Source organism: Somniosus microcephalus, unplaced genomic scaffold (genome assembly GCF_052327205.1).
Source record: "Somniosus microcephalus isolate GS21.2 unplaced genomic scaffold, FLI_Smic_1.0 unresolved_chr4, whole genome shotgun sequence".
NCBI lineage: Eukaryota > Metazoa > Chordata > Chondrichthyes > Squaliformes > Somniosidae > Somniosus > Somniosus microcephalus.
Window position 1 is genome coordinate 42,302,907 of NW_028225182.1, and position 17,905 is coordinate 42,320,811.

General features: G+C 48.3%; 2 protein-coding genes across 2 annotated transcripts; one reads left to right on the forward strand and one right to left on the reverse strand.

Moving 5' to 3' along the window:
* Positions 1 to 5,399: 5,399 nt before the first annotated feature.
* Positions 5,400 to 8,284, reverse strand: LOC147090629 (zona pellucida sperm-binding protein 3-like). The gene is made up of 9 exons (XM_085977392.1): positions 7,891 to 8,284; positions 7,214 to 7,329; positions 7,023 to 7,126; positions 6,763 to 6,940; positions 6,545 to 6,671; positions 6,045 to 6,133; positions 5,838 to 5,959; positions 5,628 to 5,762; positions 5,400 to 5,549 (listed from the first exon to the last, which is right to left on the reverse strand). Exons 1-9 carry the CDS (start codon positions 8,074 to 8,076, stop codon positions 5,425 to 5,427), a joined length of 1,182 nt encoding a protein of 393 aa, XP_085833518.1. The 5' UTR covers positions 8,077 to 8,284; the 3' UTR covers positions 5,400 to 5,424.
* A 6,854-nt stretch (positions 8,285 to 15,138) lies between these two features.
* On the forward strand, positions 15,139 to 17,547 carry LOC147090630 (uncharacterized). The gene is made up of 2 exons (XM_085977390.1): positions 15,139 to 17,239; positions 17,508 to 17,547. Exon 1 carries the CDS (start codon positions 15,162 to 15,164, stop codon positions 16,638 to 16,640), a length of 1,479 nt encoding a protein of 492 aa, XP_085833516.1. The 5' UTR covers positions 15,139 to 15,161; the 3' UTR covers positions 16,641 to 17,239; positions 17,508 to 17,547.
* The last annotated feature ends 358 nt before the right edge of the window (positions 17,548 to 17,905 follow it).

Consider the following 17,905-nt stretch of genomic DNA (forward strand, 5'->3'; position numbering starts at 1 on the left):
AAACATTCACTCCCTCCAGCACTGGCGCACTGCAGCACCTCCCAAACCCGCGACCTCTACCACCTAGAAGGAAAAGGGCAGCAGGCATATGGGAACACCACCACCTCCAAGTTCCCCTCCAAGTCACACACCATCCCGACTTGCAAGTATATCGTCGATCCTTCATCGTCACCGGGTCAAAATCCTGGAACTCCCCAACAGCACACTGACCAACTGGACTAGAAGGCAGCTCACCACCACATTCTCAAGGCTAACTAGGGATGGGCAATAAATGCAGGCCTTGCCAGTGACACCCCATGAACAAATTAAAAAATGCATTTCATAACCAATGAATTACTTTTGAAATGTAGTCACTATTGTCAGAAACATGGCAGCCCATCAAGAGCCTACAAACAGCAATGTGATAATGGCCAGATCATCTTATGATGTCGGCTGATGGATAACAATTGGTCAGAGGAAGAACTCCCCTGCTCTTCTTCCAAAAGTGCCATAGGATCTTTTACATCCACCCGAGGGGCCAGAAGTGGCCTCGGTTTAACTTCTCATCCGAAAGATGGCACCTCCGACAGTGCAGCACTGGGGGCGTCAGCCTGGCTTTTGTACTCAAGGTTTCTATAGTGGGATTTGAACCTACGACCTTCCGACTCAGGCTAGAGTGCTGTCCACTGAGCCACGGCCAACACCGAAAGCCATTTAAGGGGCCTTCAGAGATGCAATTCCTCAGGTGACTAATCCTGCAGGTTAACAAGCCATCGACAACACAGAAACAGGCTATTCAGTCCAACTAGTCCATGCTCCACACGAGCCTCCTCCCACCCAAACAGCATATCCTTCTATTCCTCCCTCGTGCTTAGAGCTCCCCCTTAAATGCAGCTACACCATTTGCCTCAACCACTCCGTGATAGCGAGATCCACATTCTCACCACTCTCTGGGTAAAGAAGTTTCTCCTGAATTCACCATTGGAGTCATTAGTTAGTTACTACCTTGTAGTTACAGGCCCCGAGTTCTGGTCTTGCCCCCAAGTGGAAACATCTCTATATCTAACCTATCAAACCCAGTCATAATTTTAAACACCCTCAGCCTTCTCTTTCCTAAAGAAGGCATCCCAAACAGGTCAATCTTTCCTAATAAGTCGAATCTCAGTTCTGGAATCATCCTAGTAAATGTTTTGCACCCTCACTAGTGCCTCTATCATTTTTATAATATGGACATCTACCCCATTTAGACTCATTATCCCAGTCAGTTACAGAGGACTAAACAACCTCCACTTCTAGTAATAAATTAATCCCAGCATTAAAATTTCCAGGAACGTTGCAATTTCATGGGGCTCAATAATCAGTCCCACTAACCTCACTCCACAAGAGCCCCACAAACCTCCTTAACAAGGGACAAACAGCAGGCCAAGATAACTCGCTCCAGGCAAACACTTCCAAGTTGCTGTTGTTGTGTATGTAATATGTGTGCTACTTTAAACCTATGGACAGGACTGCACTACTTGTAGGGCGTAGTGATACGCAGTACCACTCCTGGCCATAGGGGTATAAATAGTACTGATCTCCCCTCAGTTCCCGCCTGTGGGCATGAAGTAAAGACCGACGTATAGTCCCTACCTCCAACCAGTAAAGGCCTGTTTTGTTGTTACTCATTAGTCTGTGTGTTAATTAACTAAACAACGCGCAGACTTAACACTGGCGACGAGTCAGATTCTTACCCTGCGGCAGTTATTCCACGGCGGCTTCGTCCACAGACAGGACGTCGAAGAGGTTTCATCCCTCACCACCCCACTGGAAGCGACAGGCATCGGGACCCTGAAGCCTCCATCAGCGACTGTGAACTGGAGTGCAGAAGACATCCTGACAGCTTCCAGCGACTGTGAACTGGAGGACAGAAGACATCCTGCAGTTTCCTTTTCAACCTCGGTGGTGGGGTAAGCCGGGCAGCGTTGGCTGCAAAGACAGGGCTGGGGAAGTCGGAGGAACAAGGGCGATCACGATCGGGAGATAAGGGCCATCGATCGCGATCGGAGGTAAGGCCGGGCCGCTTTCAAGTGCGAGGCGCAGCGCGGGCCAGCGATCGGGACCAAAGATAAGGGCCGCACTCGGACTGAAAGGCGCGGCGGCTGCAGAAGCTCAAGGTGCGAGAGCCGCGGTGCACAGCGCGGGCTATCGATCGCACAGAAGATAAGGGCCGAGAGCCGCTTCGGTCGGGAGCCACTTCGCGATCCAGCGATCGCATCCGCTGATAAGGGCCACACTCGGGCGATCGCGGCGAAGATAAGGGCCGCACTCGGGGGCTGAAGGGAGACGGCGTCGGGGGACGGGTGAAGACCGCCAAGCGCGGGAAAACTGCCATTTTGTGGGCGGAGGACGACGGCAAGAGCGGGAAGCCGCCATCTTTGATAACAAGTAATGGAAATAAAATCTGAGAAATTGCAAATCTACAATGCCTAAACACGGGAATATTAGCACCTTTGATAGTGACCTCGAAGGTTGGGCCATATATGTTGAAAGAGTAAAAAATTATTGTAAGGCCAATAAAATTCGTGACCAAGATAAAGCTCTAACATTATTAAATTTAATGGGTGCGAAGACATACGGGCAATTGAAACACCTGTTATCACCAGATGAACCGGCGGATAAGACGTTCGATGAGATTGTTACTGTCCTGAAAGATCATCTAAACCCCACGCCGCTGATGCTAGCGGAACGATTTAAATTTTACGACAGAAGGCAGCTACAGCATGAAAGCAATGCTGAATATTTGCTGGAATTGCGTAAATTAGCGAAATATTGCCAGTTTGGAACGGGACTGACAGGTGCACTACGAGACAAATTTGTGTGTGGTTTATTTAAACAGGATACACAAAAGCGACTGCTCAAGGAGAATGAGCTGACGCTTGAGAAGGCGGTCACTATGGCAGCAGCACACGAAGCCGCAGCGAGAGGCACGGCAGTAATGCAGCTACGGTCACCGGAGCTCAGTGCACACAAATTGGGTGAGAGTTCTGGCAAATGTTATCGTTGTGGAAAGACAACGCATGATCAGAACCAGTGTTGGTTTAAAAACCAAGAATGTAGAACTTGTGGTAGGCTTGGACACATAGCTAGAGTATGCAAGTCAGGGAAGAAGACCAGCAACAAGAAGTCACCGCAAGGAAAATACGCAAAAGTACACAAGGTGGCCGAACAGGAGTCCGATTCAGACGCTAGCAGTAATGAACTGGCTGGCTTAAGCAGTATTGAACTGGCTAGCTTAAGGGTACTCAACGTTGGTAAGGGTGCAGACCTCCAGACAATTTGGGTCACTCTTCAGATAGAAGGAGTCCAAGTAAAACTGGAATTGGACACTGGATCGGCATTGACGGTCATAAATAAGAAAGATTATTCCAACATATTCCCCTACAGGATACGGAGCTCATATTGAAAACATACACGGGGCAAAGAGTGTACCCCATCAGGAAAATTGAGGTCACAGTGGTCCACAAGGGCGAAGAAAGTCAAATAATGGACTTACATGTGCTATCTGAAGGAGGTCCTCCACTACTAGGACGGGCGTGGATTAGGAAAATGAATATCGACTGGCATTTCCTACAAACAATAACGAGTGAGAACTCGGTGAACATAATCAACCCAGACTCTGGAACTGATGATGGTAAGACCAACCCGTGTGCAAAAGACAAAGTTTCAGCACAGAATTCCACTGAGATAGAGAATTCTGAATCTGTCCAGTCTACTGACATGCACATTTCTGAGGGACACCGGGCTAGAACTCAACTCCATTTCAAACTGCAACAGCAATTAGAACAAATGATTCGCCGTTTTGAGCAAGAGATGAATGCGACGAAAGAGTTCTTTGATATAGAGTGGGAACATTTGGAAAGACAACAGAAGCAGCTGCTGGAGCAAATGGAGCAGGAGCACACAAAACGTCTGATGTCAGAGAAGTTAACGGTCAGCCAACTCCTGCATATGCTGAAGGACAGGACTCGGAAATGGGAAAAACTTGAACACGAACTTCAATATTCAAACGAAAGGGGTTCGGAGCTCTCAAAGGTTATTGGAAGAGCTGAGGTGGCAACACAGACTGAGATGACTGCAACAGAGCAGCCCTTGGATGCCAAAAGTACGCTGACTCACGTCAACGTAGAACAACAGACCGCTGAAACAGCTGCTCCGGTAGAGGGATTGAATAGTCCGATCAATCAATCTCCAAAAGAAGTTGAAGTAGTAAAATCTCAAATGGAGGTCATTAGTAAACGACTTGCTGAAAGCCCAGAAAAAGCTGGATGAAGAGGTACGCATGAAGAAGTCTCTTCAGGAAAGATGTCTGGACTTGGAACAAAAGCTGGCTAACGCCCAGCTGGTATGGAGGAAATAGAAGACCCTCTCGCTGGCCTAGATCAGGACGACACCGAATATTACCATGACCTATTGAGTGACACTGAATATTATAGTGATCTGGTCTGCCCAGCTTGTGATGAAAACTCCCAAAGTGCAGAAATCAGGATGAATCACTTAAAGTCTAAGGAACATAGGGAAATGGTGGCGCTACAGCTGGCAGCTGACAGGGGAGCCCAGAGAGTCTAAGAAGCAGAAAAGGAAAAGACGAAGCAGAAGATGATAACCATCTGAACCATTATCACCCCTACCAGATCACACACACGTGGTCCCTCCGAACGGAGCCAAATCAGTTCGGAAGTTCAAGCTGTTAAATCCATGGAAGGACTATTGAATGAGTCACTCCAGCAACGTGAACCGACTACAGCACAGAGACTGAATCTGAACTATTTTCCACAGAGATTGAATCTGTGAACTGTTTTCCGCAGAGACTGAATCTGTGATCTGTTTTGACATGAAGTTATCTATGTAATTCTGTTATGTAAACCTGAAGTTATATATGTTATTACATTATGTTAAATGGGGAGATGACTGTAAAGCTAAGGGAGGAATGTTGTGTATGTAATATGTGTGCTACTTTAAACCTATGGACAGGACTGCACTACTTGTAGGGCGTAGTGATACACAGTACCACTCCTGGCCATAGGGGTATAAATAGTACTGTGGGTACTGATCTCCCCTCAGTTCCCACCTGTGGGCATGAAGTAAAGACCTACATATAGTCCCTACCTCCAACCAGTAAAGACCTGTTTTGTTGTTACTCATTAGTCTGTGTGTTAATTAACTAAACACGCAGACTTAACAGCTGTTAATAAACTAGTGAAATGGGGCACATACCCCAGTAGCCTGATATCTGGTGAAAAGCTTAAATACACTCAGCAGGCATGCCACTGGGTCAAGAATCATTAATGGAAGTAAATAAATATGGAAAACTTCCCATATTCAGAATGCATATCCCCAGCCTTGATCAATGACCAAATGCAAGCAATAACCATGACAGATTTGCTAATTTCACCACTTTATTAATCACAAGTTGTTGCGCAGGGTTTGCTTGCGTTTCCTGTACAGGAACAAGGCGATCAAAGAAGCAGAGATCAGAGAGACAGCAGTCACAGTCAGGGCCACCATCAGGACCACCTCAGACTCAGCACCTAAACAGCAATGAGAAACCAACAGTGAGTGAAGGAAATACTGAGGGGGAAATGGAAACTAGCAGTCGGCCAACTCACCACCTGGAGACCTCTCCTGCATCCGTTGCTCAACCTCATTAAGGGACTCGGTTGCCAGGTCTGTCACATCAGTGTCCAGAATGACCAGGGGTCCAAGTGAGGCCTCACCCTCCCACTTCAATTCAGCATCACTCCCTGCAATATCAAACATTCCAGTTAGAGAGAGAGGGTAAAGGGCAACCTCCAACATCTAGAGAATCAATGTCCTACCAGCTTCAGGTACAAGATCCCTCCTTCCTCTGGAATCAAATCCAAACTCCCTTGTGGCACTGCAGTTGCCCAAGTGACAACAGGCACAAACGTCATTGTTGGATACTTCCAATGGAGCCCAGCTAAACAAGAGAATCAGTTTCACAATCAGGTTGGGCATCACTTCCCCACACAAACACATCCCTGAGTGAGAGAGGGGGCACTTACACATTCTGCATCTTCTGGAAAGTACAAGCTTTGCTCATGGAATCTCTCCGATCCACTGCAGCAACCTTCAGGTGACAGGAGATGAAAATCTGAGGGACACATTCAACACTAGTGTTATTCAGTGACTCCCTCCCAACTTGGGAACTCAATGAACAGGTGGATTCAGGGGACAAGTAGCAGAATGGATAGCAAGCTGGCTAGAAACAGAGAAAAGTGGTTAATGTTAGTTATTCATAGGATTACACAGGATACACAGCAGAGAGAATTCAGGAGAAACTTCTTTACCCAGAGTGGGGAGAATGTGGAACTCGCTACCACGGAGTGGTTGAGGTGAATAATGTAGATGCATTTAAGGGGAAGCTAGATAAACACATGAAGGAGAAAGGAATAGAAGGATATGTTGGAGTTAGATGAAGAGGGGTGGGAGGACACTCGTGTGGAGCACAAGCCAGTTATGCAGATTGGCTGTAAATACTTTGCAGTGGTCGGCTTCCTCTTACCAAGGAACGGTCATCGCCAAAGAAGCGGAACGCATCCAAGTCAAAGTGGAGCTTGTCCAACTCACGCTCGTCTCTTGGCAACACGAAGGTTGAGAAGGAGTCCTCAGCTTTGCTGTCCAGGAGGCAACTGAAGAAATAAATTTAAAAAAAGGGACATTGAGTGAATCAAGAGAAGCCATCGAGACAGGACCAACTGGAGAAAGCAGAGCGCTCCTTACCCATTGTAGTCAATGATGCTGTATCTCGGGGTGGAGTCCGTGTCTGGGCTCAATGTAGCGACACAGCGGTCAATGTAGAGCTTCAGGGGCATGTGGTTGGTCATTGAAACAGAGGCCTCAATGTGAATGAGGTCACCCAGGTAGTAGACAGTCGAGGTGCACTCTGTGAGCCAGTCATCTGAAGTACAAGAGGGACAAGGGTTGGAGACTGGGTACAACTGCCAGTGGGTGACTACAGGAAGTGATTCCCCATCACATACTGTTCATTAGGCGCAGAGAGAATGACAGAAGCCCCTCTCCAGACTTGGTGGAGCTGAACGGGATCCAGGTGGGCTTGATCGGGTCACTGCTCACATTGCCCTTCCTGGAAAGACAATGGAGCCATTTTAGGACAAGGTCAGAGAACTACACCAGCTGTAGACGTTATTCGCGACAGCGTAAAGAATCTTACCTAAAATAGTGGCACTCAATGGGAATGACAGCTCCATTAGTTCTCACAATGACAGATCCATGGGCCTTGGGGGTGTGGTTCAGGTGGGTGGCGTAGACCAGGAAATCTCCAGACATCTGAAAGACATCAGGTTCAGAAATGGACAACATTCTACTCAGGTGGTTGGAAGTTGTGCAGCCTCAGTAGCTAATGCAAGGAGGGGGATTGCAAGCACAAGACAATTAAACAGAATGAAGACTCAATGAAAGGACAGCTTCACTTCAATAAAAGGAGCCACAGGTTGATAATTTAGAGCAATGAAAAGAACAAGATTAAATCCTCATTTAATCGCAGCTCCTCTGTATGAGAGACAGAGACAAAAACTGAATATTGTAGATAACTGAACCATTAAACTGAATCCCCAGGGACCTGAAAATCCACAAGACAAGATGTATGGAAGGAAAAGTTTGAAGAACTAAGTGAAGGCTCAAGGCCAATAGGGCTGAGATCACAAGGTTGGAGACTCAGGAAGACCAGTTAAAGCCAAGGACAATGCATAATTCAACACAAGTCTGAGGATTTAAAAGCAGGAGACAGGAATCTCCTCAACATCAATGACATTTCACCAAAGGTAGGAATAAAGAGTTGGGTCTAATCTATACTCCAAGCTTAGAGCAAGAGTTGAGGAATCACATTACCTTCACTCTGCTGCCACACTCATGCAGCCCATAATCAAAGAGGACGGTGCGGTTCTGAGAGTCGATCCCGGTTGGCCGACAACCTGCCATCCCCAGGGTCAGGTCAGCAGCTTTAATCAGGTGCCTGGTTCCAAACAAATCCATCTGTACCCTGACCAGCAGGTTGTGCTCTCCACACTGCACCATCACAGTCTGCAGTGGAGACACACTGCGCCCCTCAGACACACTGAAACCAGAGCCAAAGGGAGACCCAGGAGAAGGGACTCGCTGAGGCCCAGGGGTGGCTTTTACTCTTCGCCATGGAAACCGCTGGCCCCCAAACTGTTGCCAAATATCAGAGGAACAAACAGCTCCAACTAACACCAGCACTGGGAGCAAACCCCTCACTACAAAATCCCCCATGATACTAAACAACTCAACTATCCCTCCACCCACCAACAAGCACCTTTTATATACACAACCTGCAGTCACATTGAGCTAATTAACCCCAAGCTCCACAATTTCTACCCAATCACAGAACTCATGTATTTATTGCCAGGAGGGCCTATTTTAATTCGACCAATCGGAGTGACTCTTTTGATTGGGTGGTTACACAAATCAACTGTACACTTTTCTGTGTGGGTGATTAACCAGTTAGTCTGTAAATAAATAAAACTTTAAAGGAACCTGAACAAACTAATTTCAAATTTGATTGCTCTTCTTGATTAAAGCAATTGACTGTAACTTAAGAAAACATTCGACCAATAGGGGTGCTCTTTTGGTTAAACTAATCAACTGTAAATTAATAAAACTTGAAATAAAACTTGACAAAAAAAGAAAAAAAATGAAGAATAAAAAAAGGAAAAGAAAGACAGAACTGATGGATTTATTGCCAGGAGGGCCTATTACAATTTGGTCAATCACCCCCACCTGAAAGAGTCACACAAGGGCACATTTTGATGGGCACCATTAATACAGTAGTCATCCACTTTGGATCTAAAAAGGATAGATCAGCGTACTTTCCCAATGGTGAGAAGCTCGGGATTTAGAAAGTTAAGGGGTGATTTGATTGAAGTTTTCCAGATATTAAGGGGAACCGATAGGGTACACAGAGACAAACTAATTCCGCCGGTTGGGAGTTCAGGACAAGGGGACATGGCCTAAAAATTAGAGCCAGATCTTTCAGAAGTGAAGTTAGGAAACACTTCTACACACAAAGGGTGGGAGAGGTTTGGAACTCTCTTCCGCTAACGGCAGTTGTTGCTGGGTCAATTGTTCATTTTAAATCTGACATTGATAGATTTTTGATAACCAAAGGTATTAAGGGATATGGGCCAAAGGCGGGTATATGGAGTTAGGTCCCAGATCAGCCATGATCTCATTGAATGAGGCGACAGGCTCGAGGGGCTGAATGGCCTCCTCCTGTTCCCATGTTCCTATGTCTAATGTGGATTTTTTTAATTGAGCCATAAAATGACATGGGTTGTCCCGGTGTCATCAACAGAGGAACGAATTTATACCTGGCCTCCCTCTTTAAGTTGGCACAACTAACAAAGGAACTCAAACACAGAATGTTCTTTCGACAAAACAACAGGAAACTCATAAAAGTCAATCATCATATTATTACTCGTGTCGATAAGACTCTCCACTCCCTGCGGTGCCCACCGGTTGCGGGAGGCCTCGAGTGTACCGGTGGGCATTGCCCGCTCCCTCTCCAGGGAGCCTGGCATGCAAACACTCGGAGTCCAATGGGTTTTCCAGAAGCTTCTACAAGTGGCTGGATCCGGACGGGATCATTGCCTCATTGAACCGGATCGGAAAGTTGGACCTTAATCAGTTGATATGTACTGTGGGACATTAGTTCGGACAGACTCTTTGTTCTTGTTAGTGGTGTCCTGTCCCTTGTGGGGAGGACCCCTTATAGATGATCAGTGTGGGCCTGAGCTTCACCCACTGCCCCTAACTCGTAGTCTGCAAAACAGGACAAGCTCCCCCGTCCCTGCTGATAACTAAAAGGACATCACGAGGGGGAAACAGTCTATCCAATTAAAACCCCCAAATAGAGGCAAAGTCACTCTAATTGCAACTGTCCTGTTTCATACAGTCTGATAAAGAGTGTGATGGTAAATGGAGACTGTCACACTGGAACAACAACACCAACTTGTCATCATATCGCACCTTTAATGCAGAAAAACATCCCAAGGTGCCAATGGTGGAGTGAAGGAAGGGGAGGATCCACAAATGGCCGAGCTGTGGGAACATGAAATCTGAGGGAGGTGGTTAATAGGGTCTGATCCTCTGAGGTTGGGATTTGCTACCTTGTTTGCGCAGAGCACAGGGAGCTTTACTGTGTATCTAACCCGTGCTCTACCTGCCCTGGGAGTGTTTGATGGGACATTGTAAAGAGAGCTTTACTCTGTGTCTAACCCGTGCTGTACCTGCCTTGGGAGTGTTTGATGGGGTAGTGTAGAGGGAGCTTTACTCTGTATCTAACTCATGCTGTATCTGCCATGGGAGAGTTTGATGCGACAGTCTAAAGGGGGCTTTACTCTGTATCTAACCTATGCTGTAGCTGCCCTGGGTGTGTTTGATGGGACAGTTTAAAGGGAGCTTTACTCTGTATCTGACCCGTGCTGTACCTGTCCTGGGAGTATTTGATGGGACAGTGTAGAGGGAGCTTTACTCTGTATCTAACCGTGCTGTACCTGCCCTGGGAGTGTTTCATGGGACAGTGCAGAGGGAGCTTTACTCTGTATCTAACTCATGCTGTGCGTGTCCTGGGACTGTTTGAAGTGACAGTGTAGAGGGAGCGTTACTCTATATCTAACCCGTGCTGTACCTGCCCTGGGAGATTTTGACGTGACATTGTAAAGGGAGCTTTATTCTGTATCTAACCCGCGCTGTAGCTGCACTGGGAGTGCTTGATGGGACAGTGTAGAGGGAGCTTTACTCTGTATCTAACTCATGCTGTCACCTGTATCTGTTACATCGTTGTATTATCACATTGTTAAATGAAACTACTTGTTACATTGTTATATGGAACTACTTTGGTTAGTGCATTTATACTGCTATGTGGCACACTGTGTCAGGCAGTGCACAGTGCAAGGTCGGACATCTCGTATCACTCCGCACCATGCGGCAGCAACATCATGAAAGCACTGAGTAAAAGCTGTAAACTCAAAATGAGTTAAAAGTGTCTGTATTACATAGTAATAAGAACACAAGGGGACACAACAGTATCTAACTTATGCTGTACCTGCGCTGGGAGTGTTTGATGAGACAGTGTAGACGGAGCTTTACTCTGTATCTAACCCGTACTCTTGCTGCCCTGGGAGTGTTTGATGGGACAGTGTAGAGCATGCTTTGCTTTCTATCTAACTCCCCACCCCACAGAGCCCTCTATTTCATTCTCCCTCATCTATGCTACCAGCCTCCTTTACAAATGAACAGGAGGAGTCCATTCAGGCCCTCGAGCCTGTTCTGCCATTCAATTCGATCATGGTCGATCTGTATCTCAACTCCAAATATATCTGCTTCAACCACTCCATGTTCCACATTCTGTGTAAAGAATGTCCTCCTAAATTCTTAATTTGATCTGCTAATGGCCATCTTATATTCCTGCCCCTTTATCCTCACCATCTGGTTGCAGTGGTGCCTTGTTACACCGCCCAATGTTCAACTAAGCAAAGCATTCAACTCACGTAAATCAGGCAAAAACCTGACAGTCAAAGGAGGAGACATTAGGACAGGTAAATGCCTGGACACTGATGTAGGTTTGAAGCAATGTATTAGGAGGAGAGGTTGAGGGATTTAGGGAGAGAATGTCTGAGCTGAGGTGCCAGATGTCTGAAGGCACGGCCACCAACAGGGGGTGATGGGAGGTGGCGTGGGCGAAGGATTTTGGGCGGGTGGGGGAAATGCACCAGAAGCCAGAGTGCAATGAAAAAGATCATTGATCATTTACCAATCCCCTCAGCACTGTTTGATTCCACTACCCACCCATGTGTGATGGTGGGTGGTAGGTTACAGCACTATATTCAAAAAGGCAATTGTAACTAACCTTTAAGGGATGTTAAATGTGGAATAGAGCCAGCAGAGTGACAGTACCAGGCCAAGACACACCTACCGCCAGTGGACAAGGAGCAAGATGGCCAATTAAGGAGATGCTGCTTTGGTCTCGTCTCTTGACCCCCGATGTGGGACTGGAACCTTCTCACAGCGGACTCCTAGCTGGGTGTCTGTAACCCCATCTACTCGCTCTAGAAAGATGGCAGAAGCTCCCCATCGCTTTCATCCCTTTACAAAGGTCACAATATTACTGCAGAGAAGTTGGGATTGTTCTCCTTAGAGCAGAGAAGGTCAAGGGAGGGGTTCAAAATGGTAAGGGTTTTGATTAAAGGAAATAAGGAGAAACGGTTTCCACTGGCAGACGGGTTAGTAAATAACGTCATTGACAAGAGAGCCAGAGGTGAGGTGAGGAGACTTCTAATATAAAGAAGAAGTTGTGATCTGGAACACGCTGCCTGAAAGGGCGGTGGAAGCAGATTCAATAGTGTCTTTCAAAAATGGGAATTGGATAAATACAAAGAGGTGAAAATGGCAGGGATATGGGGAAGAGCCGGGGGGAGTGGGACTAATTGGAGAACTCTTTCAAAGAGCCAGCACAGGCATTGTGCTGTCTCTCCCTCTAACTTAACCTCACTGTATGTACATAACCTACTTATATATGTATAACTTACCTGTTAGGGCCGTTGCCCCTTTAACTCACCGTTTAGGGCCATTGCCCCTTTAAGACGCGCCTTAGCGTGCTGACGTCACGTCACGTACGACGTGACGTGCGTGAGGCGGCTGCCGGCCCGACTCGGCTCTCCAGAAAGGCTGCCGGCACAGCCCGGCCCAGCGTCTTCGGCCGCATCGATCAGCCGCCGGGAGCGCCGCTATCTTCCGCTCCCGCGGCAAGCACCGGCCCAGCCTGGCCTCCAGCTCCTGCTCCCGACCTAGGCCCCAACGGCCAGCGACGCAACTACCGGCAAACGCGACGACGTCACGACCCCGAGCGTGATGAGGTCATCACGCTCCCCACGGCACTGCAAGTTCATTCCTCGTGGAGCTGCCGCCGGAACAAGACCTGCGCCACGGTGCTCCTCGGTTGTATTGTCCCCACGCTTCAGTCTTGGAAATTGTTTGTCTGTGAGTATTTAGAATGCTATAGACGATTAGCGTACACTGTATGTTGTGGAAAATGTTTAGTTGTAACTTTTTCTGTCTAGCTGGTTAACTAGCAGCCGTATTGGATACACTATGTACAGGGCTAATTTAAAGAGAATGCCTTCCAGCTTGCTAAATGTAATTCGTTGCCAGATGTACTGTGTTGCCCAGGCGTACCTAAATTTGTGTATACATATCAATTATGCATCTGTATACTAATGTGTCCTTCCATTTCTGTGTTGTATTTCAGTTTTACAGTAAGAATCTTTCAGTAAAGCGTTACAAGAAAAGTCAAGCCTTGTGATTTTATTGGAAGATATCGAGTTGTTCGCTATCTGTCTAGCTCTGCATAGGATCGCGTTGCGAGGGCAGAACAGTAAAAAGACAGCAGCACAGCGGGCTCAAGCACAGGAAGATACCACTCAGCTACCATGAGTCTACGCTCAGGAAAACAATATACTCTAGAGGAAGTCGACCAGCCAATCGAGAAGAATGAGCCTCTCCCAGCAAACGAGGCCAAGTCACAGTCCTCTAAAGCAGCCTCTAGAACATCTCGGCGGTCCAGCAGACCGTCGTCACTGACAGCTCTCCCAGCAAACGATGCCAAATCACAGTTCCCTAAAGTTACCTCTAGGTCATCTCGGCGGTCCAGCAGACCGTCGTCATCGACAGCTTCTACAGCCGCCAAAGCACGTGCCAAGGCAAAGGCCACCCAAGCGCAATTGTCCTTCGCTGAAAAAGAAGCTGACCTCATGAAGCAGAGAGCCGACCTCGACGCTAGTATGATGAAGCAGAAAGCTGACCTTGTAAAGCAGAGAGCTGATCTCGCTGCCATTCTCCACATTCTCCAAAGCCAGAGAGCTGCCGCTGCCGCTAAAGCCGAAGCCGCAGCTTATGAAGAAGATGAGGAGAGCGAACGCGGGGAGCCCAGCCAGGAAACATATGACCTGGAACAGCCCCTCAGTCCAGTGCAACGTACAAATGAGTATGTCCAACAACACTCCAAAGTGCTCCCAAAGGAAACATTCAGGTATCTCGACGTAGAACTAGCTACTCACCCCAGCAACAAACGGCCCGTTTTCGGAGACACTGAGCTTAAAAGAGAAGAAACGAGTAAGACTCACCTGCAGAGACCTCCACAACACTCGGCCAATCCAGCTAAGCAGTCCTCGCCCGAGCCGCAAGGCGCACAAGACTTCGCCAGGTACCTTACTCGCCGAGAATTATTAAGTTCAGGCCTCCTAGAATTCGATGACCGTCCTGAAGATTATTGGTCATGGAGAGCATCCTTCCTGAGTACCACCAAGGACTTGAATCTGTCGGCCAGAGAAGAACTAGACTTGATGATAAAGTGGCTCGGAGCTGAGTCGTCAAGGCAGGCGAAGAGAATTCGCTCAGCGCACGTCCTCAATCCCACAGCAGGCCTCAACCTGGTTTGGCAACGTCTCGACGACTGTTATGGGACACCAGAAGTCATCGAACACGCACTGCTCAAGAAGCTTGAGGACTTCCCGAAGCTAACCAACAAGGATAATGTCGAGCTCAGAGAACTGGGCGACATTCTCCTCGAACTGGAGTGTGCCAAGGGAGAAGGTTACCTGACCGGCCTCTCGTATTTGGATACGGCTCGCGGGGTAAACCCAATAGTGGAAAAGCTCCCCCACAATCTTCAAGAGAAATGGATAGCTAAGGGATCCAAGTACAAGGAGGACAATGGAGTGGCATTTCCCCCCTTCTCTCTCTTCTCCAGGTTTGTCCAACAACAGGCAAGGGTGAGGAATGATCCAAGTTTCACTTTCTCCACCTCCAGCAGTTACGCTCCTTCGAGAACAGAGAAACCCACAAAGGACAGCAACAAAGCCTCTGTGAGTGTGCACAAAACAGATGTTCCCGCCGAACCCTCAGTCAACCAATCCAGTTCTGCTGGGAATGAAGTGGATGACCCAGATCGTCAGTGTCCTATACACAAGAAGCCCCACCCACTCAAAAAGTGTCGAAGCTTTAGAGACAAGCCCATTGATGAACGCACATCATACCTGAAAGAGAACCGCAGCTGCTTCAGGTGTTGTGGGTCGACTACGCACATGGCAAAAGACTGCAAGGCGACAATCAAGTGCCTTGAGTGCAACAGCGAAAAACACATAGCAGCCCTGCATCCAGGTCCTCCTCCGTCAACCACCGAGAGCGCCGCGGTTGACAAAGAGGATAGCGGGGAGCAAAGCGAAAGCACATCTTCAGTCACCTCCAAGTGTACAGAGGTTTGCGGAAATGCAAGCAGCCCACGCTCATGCTCCAAAATCTGCTTGGTTAAAGCATATCCTGCAGGGAGAAAGGAGAAGGCAATCAAAATGTATGCAGTGCTCGACGAGCAAAGTGACAAGTCTCTAGCGAAGACGGAATTCTTCAATCTCTTCGACGTCAAGGCCAGCACGGCTCCGTACACGCTAAAAACCTGTGCAGGGACAACAGAGACTACGGGTAGGAGAGTTGGGAACTTCATGATCGAGTCCATGGATGGGAAACTACAGCTTCCCCTCCCCACCTTGATTGAGTGCGACATGATGCCAGAGGACAGGACGGAAATCCCCTCCCCAGAGGTCGCACGCCATCAGCCCCACCTACAGCCAATTGCCAATAAGATTCCAGCTGGGGACCCGGACGCTCCAATCCTCCTACTCTTGGGAAGAGACATCTTAAGGGTGCACAAGGTGCGTGAGCACATCAACGGGCCCCACGATGCTCCCTATGCGCAGCGGCTTGACCTGGGATGGGTCCTCGTGGGTGGAGTTTGCCTGGGAACAGTCCACAAACCAGCGGATGTCAGCGTCTATAAAGCAAACGTGTTGCGCAACGGTCGCACATCCTGTCTCAGCCCATGCCCAAACAGGATCCAGGTAAAGGAGGACTACGACGACATGACGCAGCATCATAGGTCAACCTCCTCTGCCTGTGAGGAAGAGGCAGGCCCCACTGTGAGCACAGATGGCCTAGGATGCTCAGTGTTTGAAAGGTCCAAGGACGATAGACACAGCTGGGCGGCACCCCTGCCGTTTCGCTCTCCTGGACGCCGTCTTCCGAGTAGCGGGGAGCAGGCTGCGGGGCGCCTCTGCTCGCTCAGGAGAACCCTGGTGCCGGTGTCCACCGACCCAGACATGCCTGCAGTCCCCACCCCAGCGATGCTCCTGACTCAAAAGATGAGTGCTATTTCAGCTCCCTCTGGAAACTTCGACATGGCCGAGCTGCACGGGAAGCAAGTACAGTGTCGTGCAGACACTTCTTGGAAGAGATGGAGAGGAGAGTATTTGCCCACCCTACAGAGCCGTAGGAAATGGACAGGAGACAAGCCGAATGTCAAAGTGAGAGATGTCGTCTTGCTGAAAGACAGCCAAGCACACAAACGAACGGCCAGTGGGACTGGCCGTCAAAACTCTGCCGAGCAGGGACAAGAGGGTCCGCAAGGTGGAGGTGAAGATCGTCAAGGAAGAGACTGTCAAGGTGTTTCTGAGGCCAGTCTCAGAGATCGTAGTCCTCCTTTCCGAAGAAATCTAGAGAACGGACTCTGAGTGTGTGGCAGCCAAAGGACGTTTTCTTCAGGTTATTTTGTATCTGTAGTGGTACAAATGGAATTGTACCAAGCGGGGAGTGTGCTGTCTCTCCCTCTAACTTAACCTCACTGTATGTACATAACCTACTTATATATGTATAACTTACCTGTTAGGGCCGTTGCCCCTTTAACTCACCGTTTAGGGCCATTGCCCCTTTAAGACGCGCCTTAGCGTGCTGACGTCACGTCACGTACGACGTGACGTGCGTGAGGCGGCTGCCGGCCCGACTCGGCTCTCCAGAAAGGCTGCCGGCACAGCCCGGCCCAGCGTCTTCGGCCGCATCGATCAGCCGCCGGGAGCGCCGCTATCTTCCGCTCCCGCGGCAAGCACCGGCCCAGCCTGGCCTCCAGCTCCTGCTCCCGACCTAGGCCCCAACGGCCAGCGACGCAACTACCGGCAAACGCGACGACGTCACGACCCCGAGCGTGATGAGGTCATCACGCTCCCCACGGCACTGCAAGTTCATTCCTCGTGGAGCTGCCGCCGGAACAAGACCTGCGCCACGGTGCTCCTCGGTTGTATTGTCCCCACGCTTCAGTCTTGGAAATTGTTTGTCTGTGAGTAATTAGAATGCTATAGACGATTAGCGTACACTGTATGTTGTAGAAAATGTTTAGTTGCAACTTTCTCTGTCCAGCTGGTTAACTAGCAGCCGTATTGGATACACTATGTACAGGGCTAATTTAAAGAGAATGCCTTCCAGCTTGCTAAATGTAATTCGTTGCCAGATGTACTGTGTTGCCCAGGCGTACCTAAATTTGTGTATACATATCAATTATGCGTCTGTATACTAATGTGTCCTTCCATTTCTGTGTTGTATTTCAGTTTTACAGTAAGAATCTTTCAGTAAAGCGTTACAAGAAAAGTCAAGCCTTGTGATTTTATTGGAAGATATCGAGTTGTTCGCTATCTGTCTAGCTCTGCATAGGATCGCGTTGCGAGGGCAGAACAGGCATGATGGGCCGAATGGCCTCTTTCTGTGCTGTATGATTCTAGTTGCCATCCTATTAAGGCCACAATATTATTCCAGGTGCAAATGCCTACTTTCAACTACCCAAAACTGAGCGGTGTGTGGTGAAATTGTCAGTTAAATATAGGCCTCCAAAACTGGTCTAGTGTCATTTAGACAACTTAGTTCAAACCACCATGACAGTGTATTTAAAAACCAGTTCAACACCAAAGACTGTAACTCAACCAAGTCACATTTCAATTTTATTGAAGCA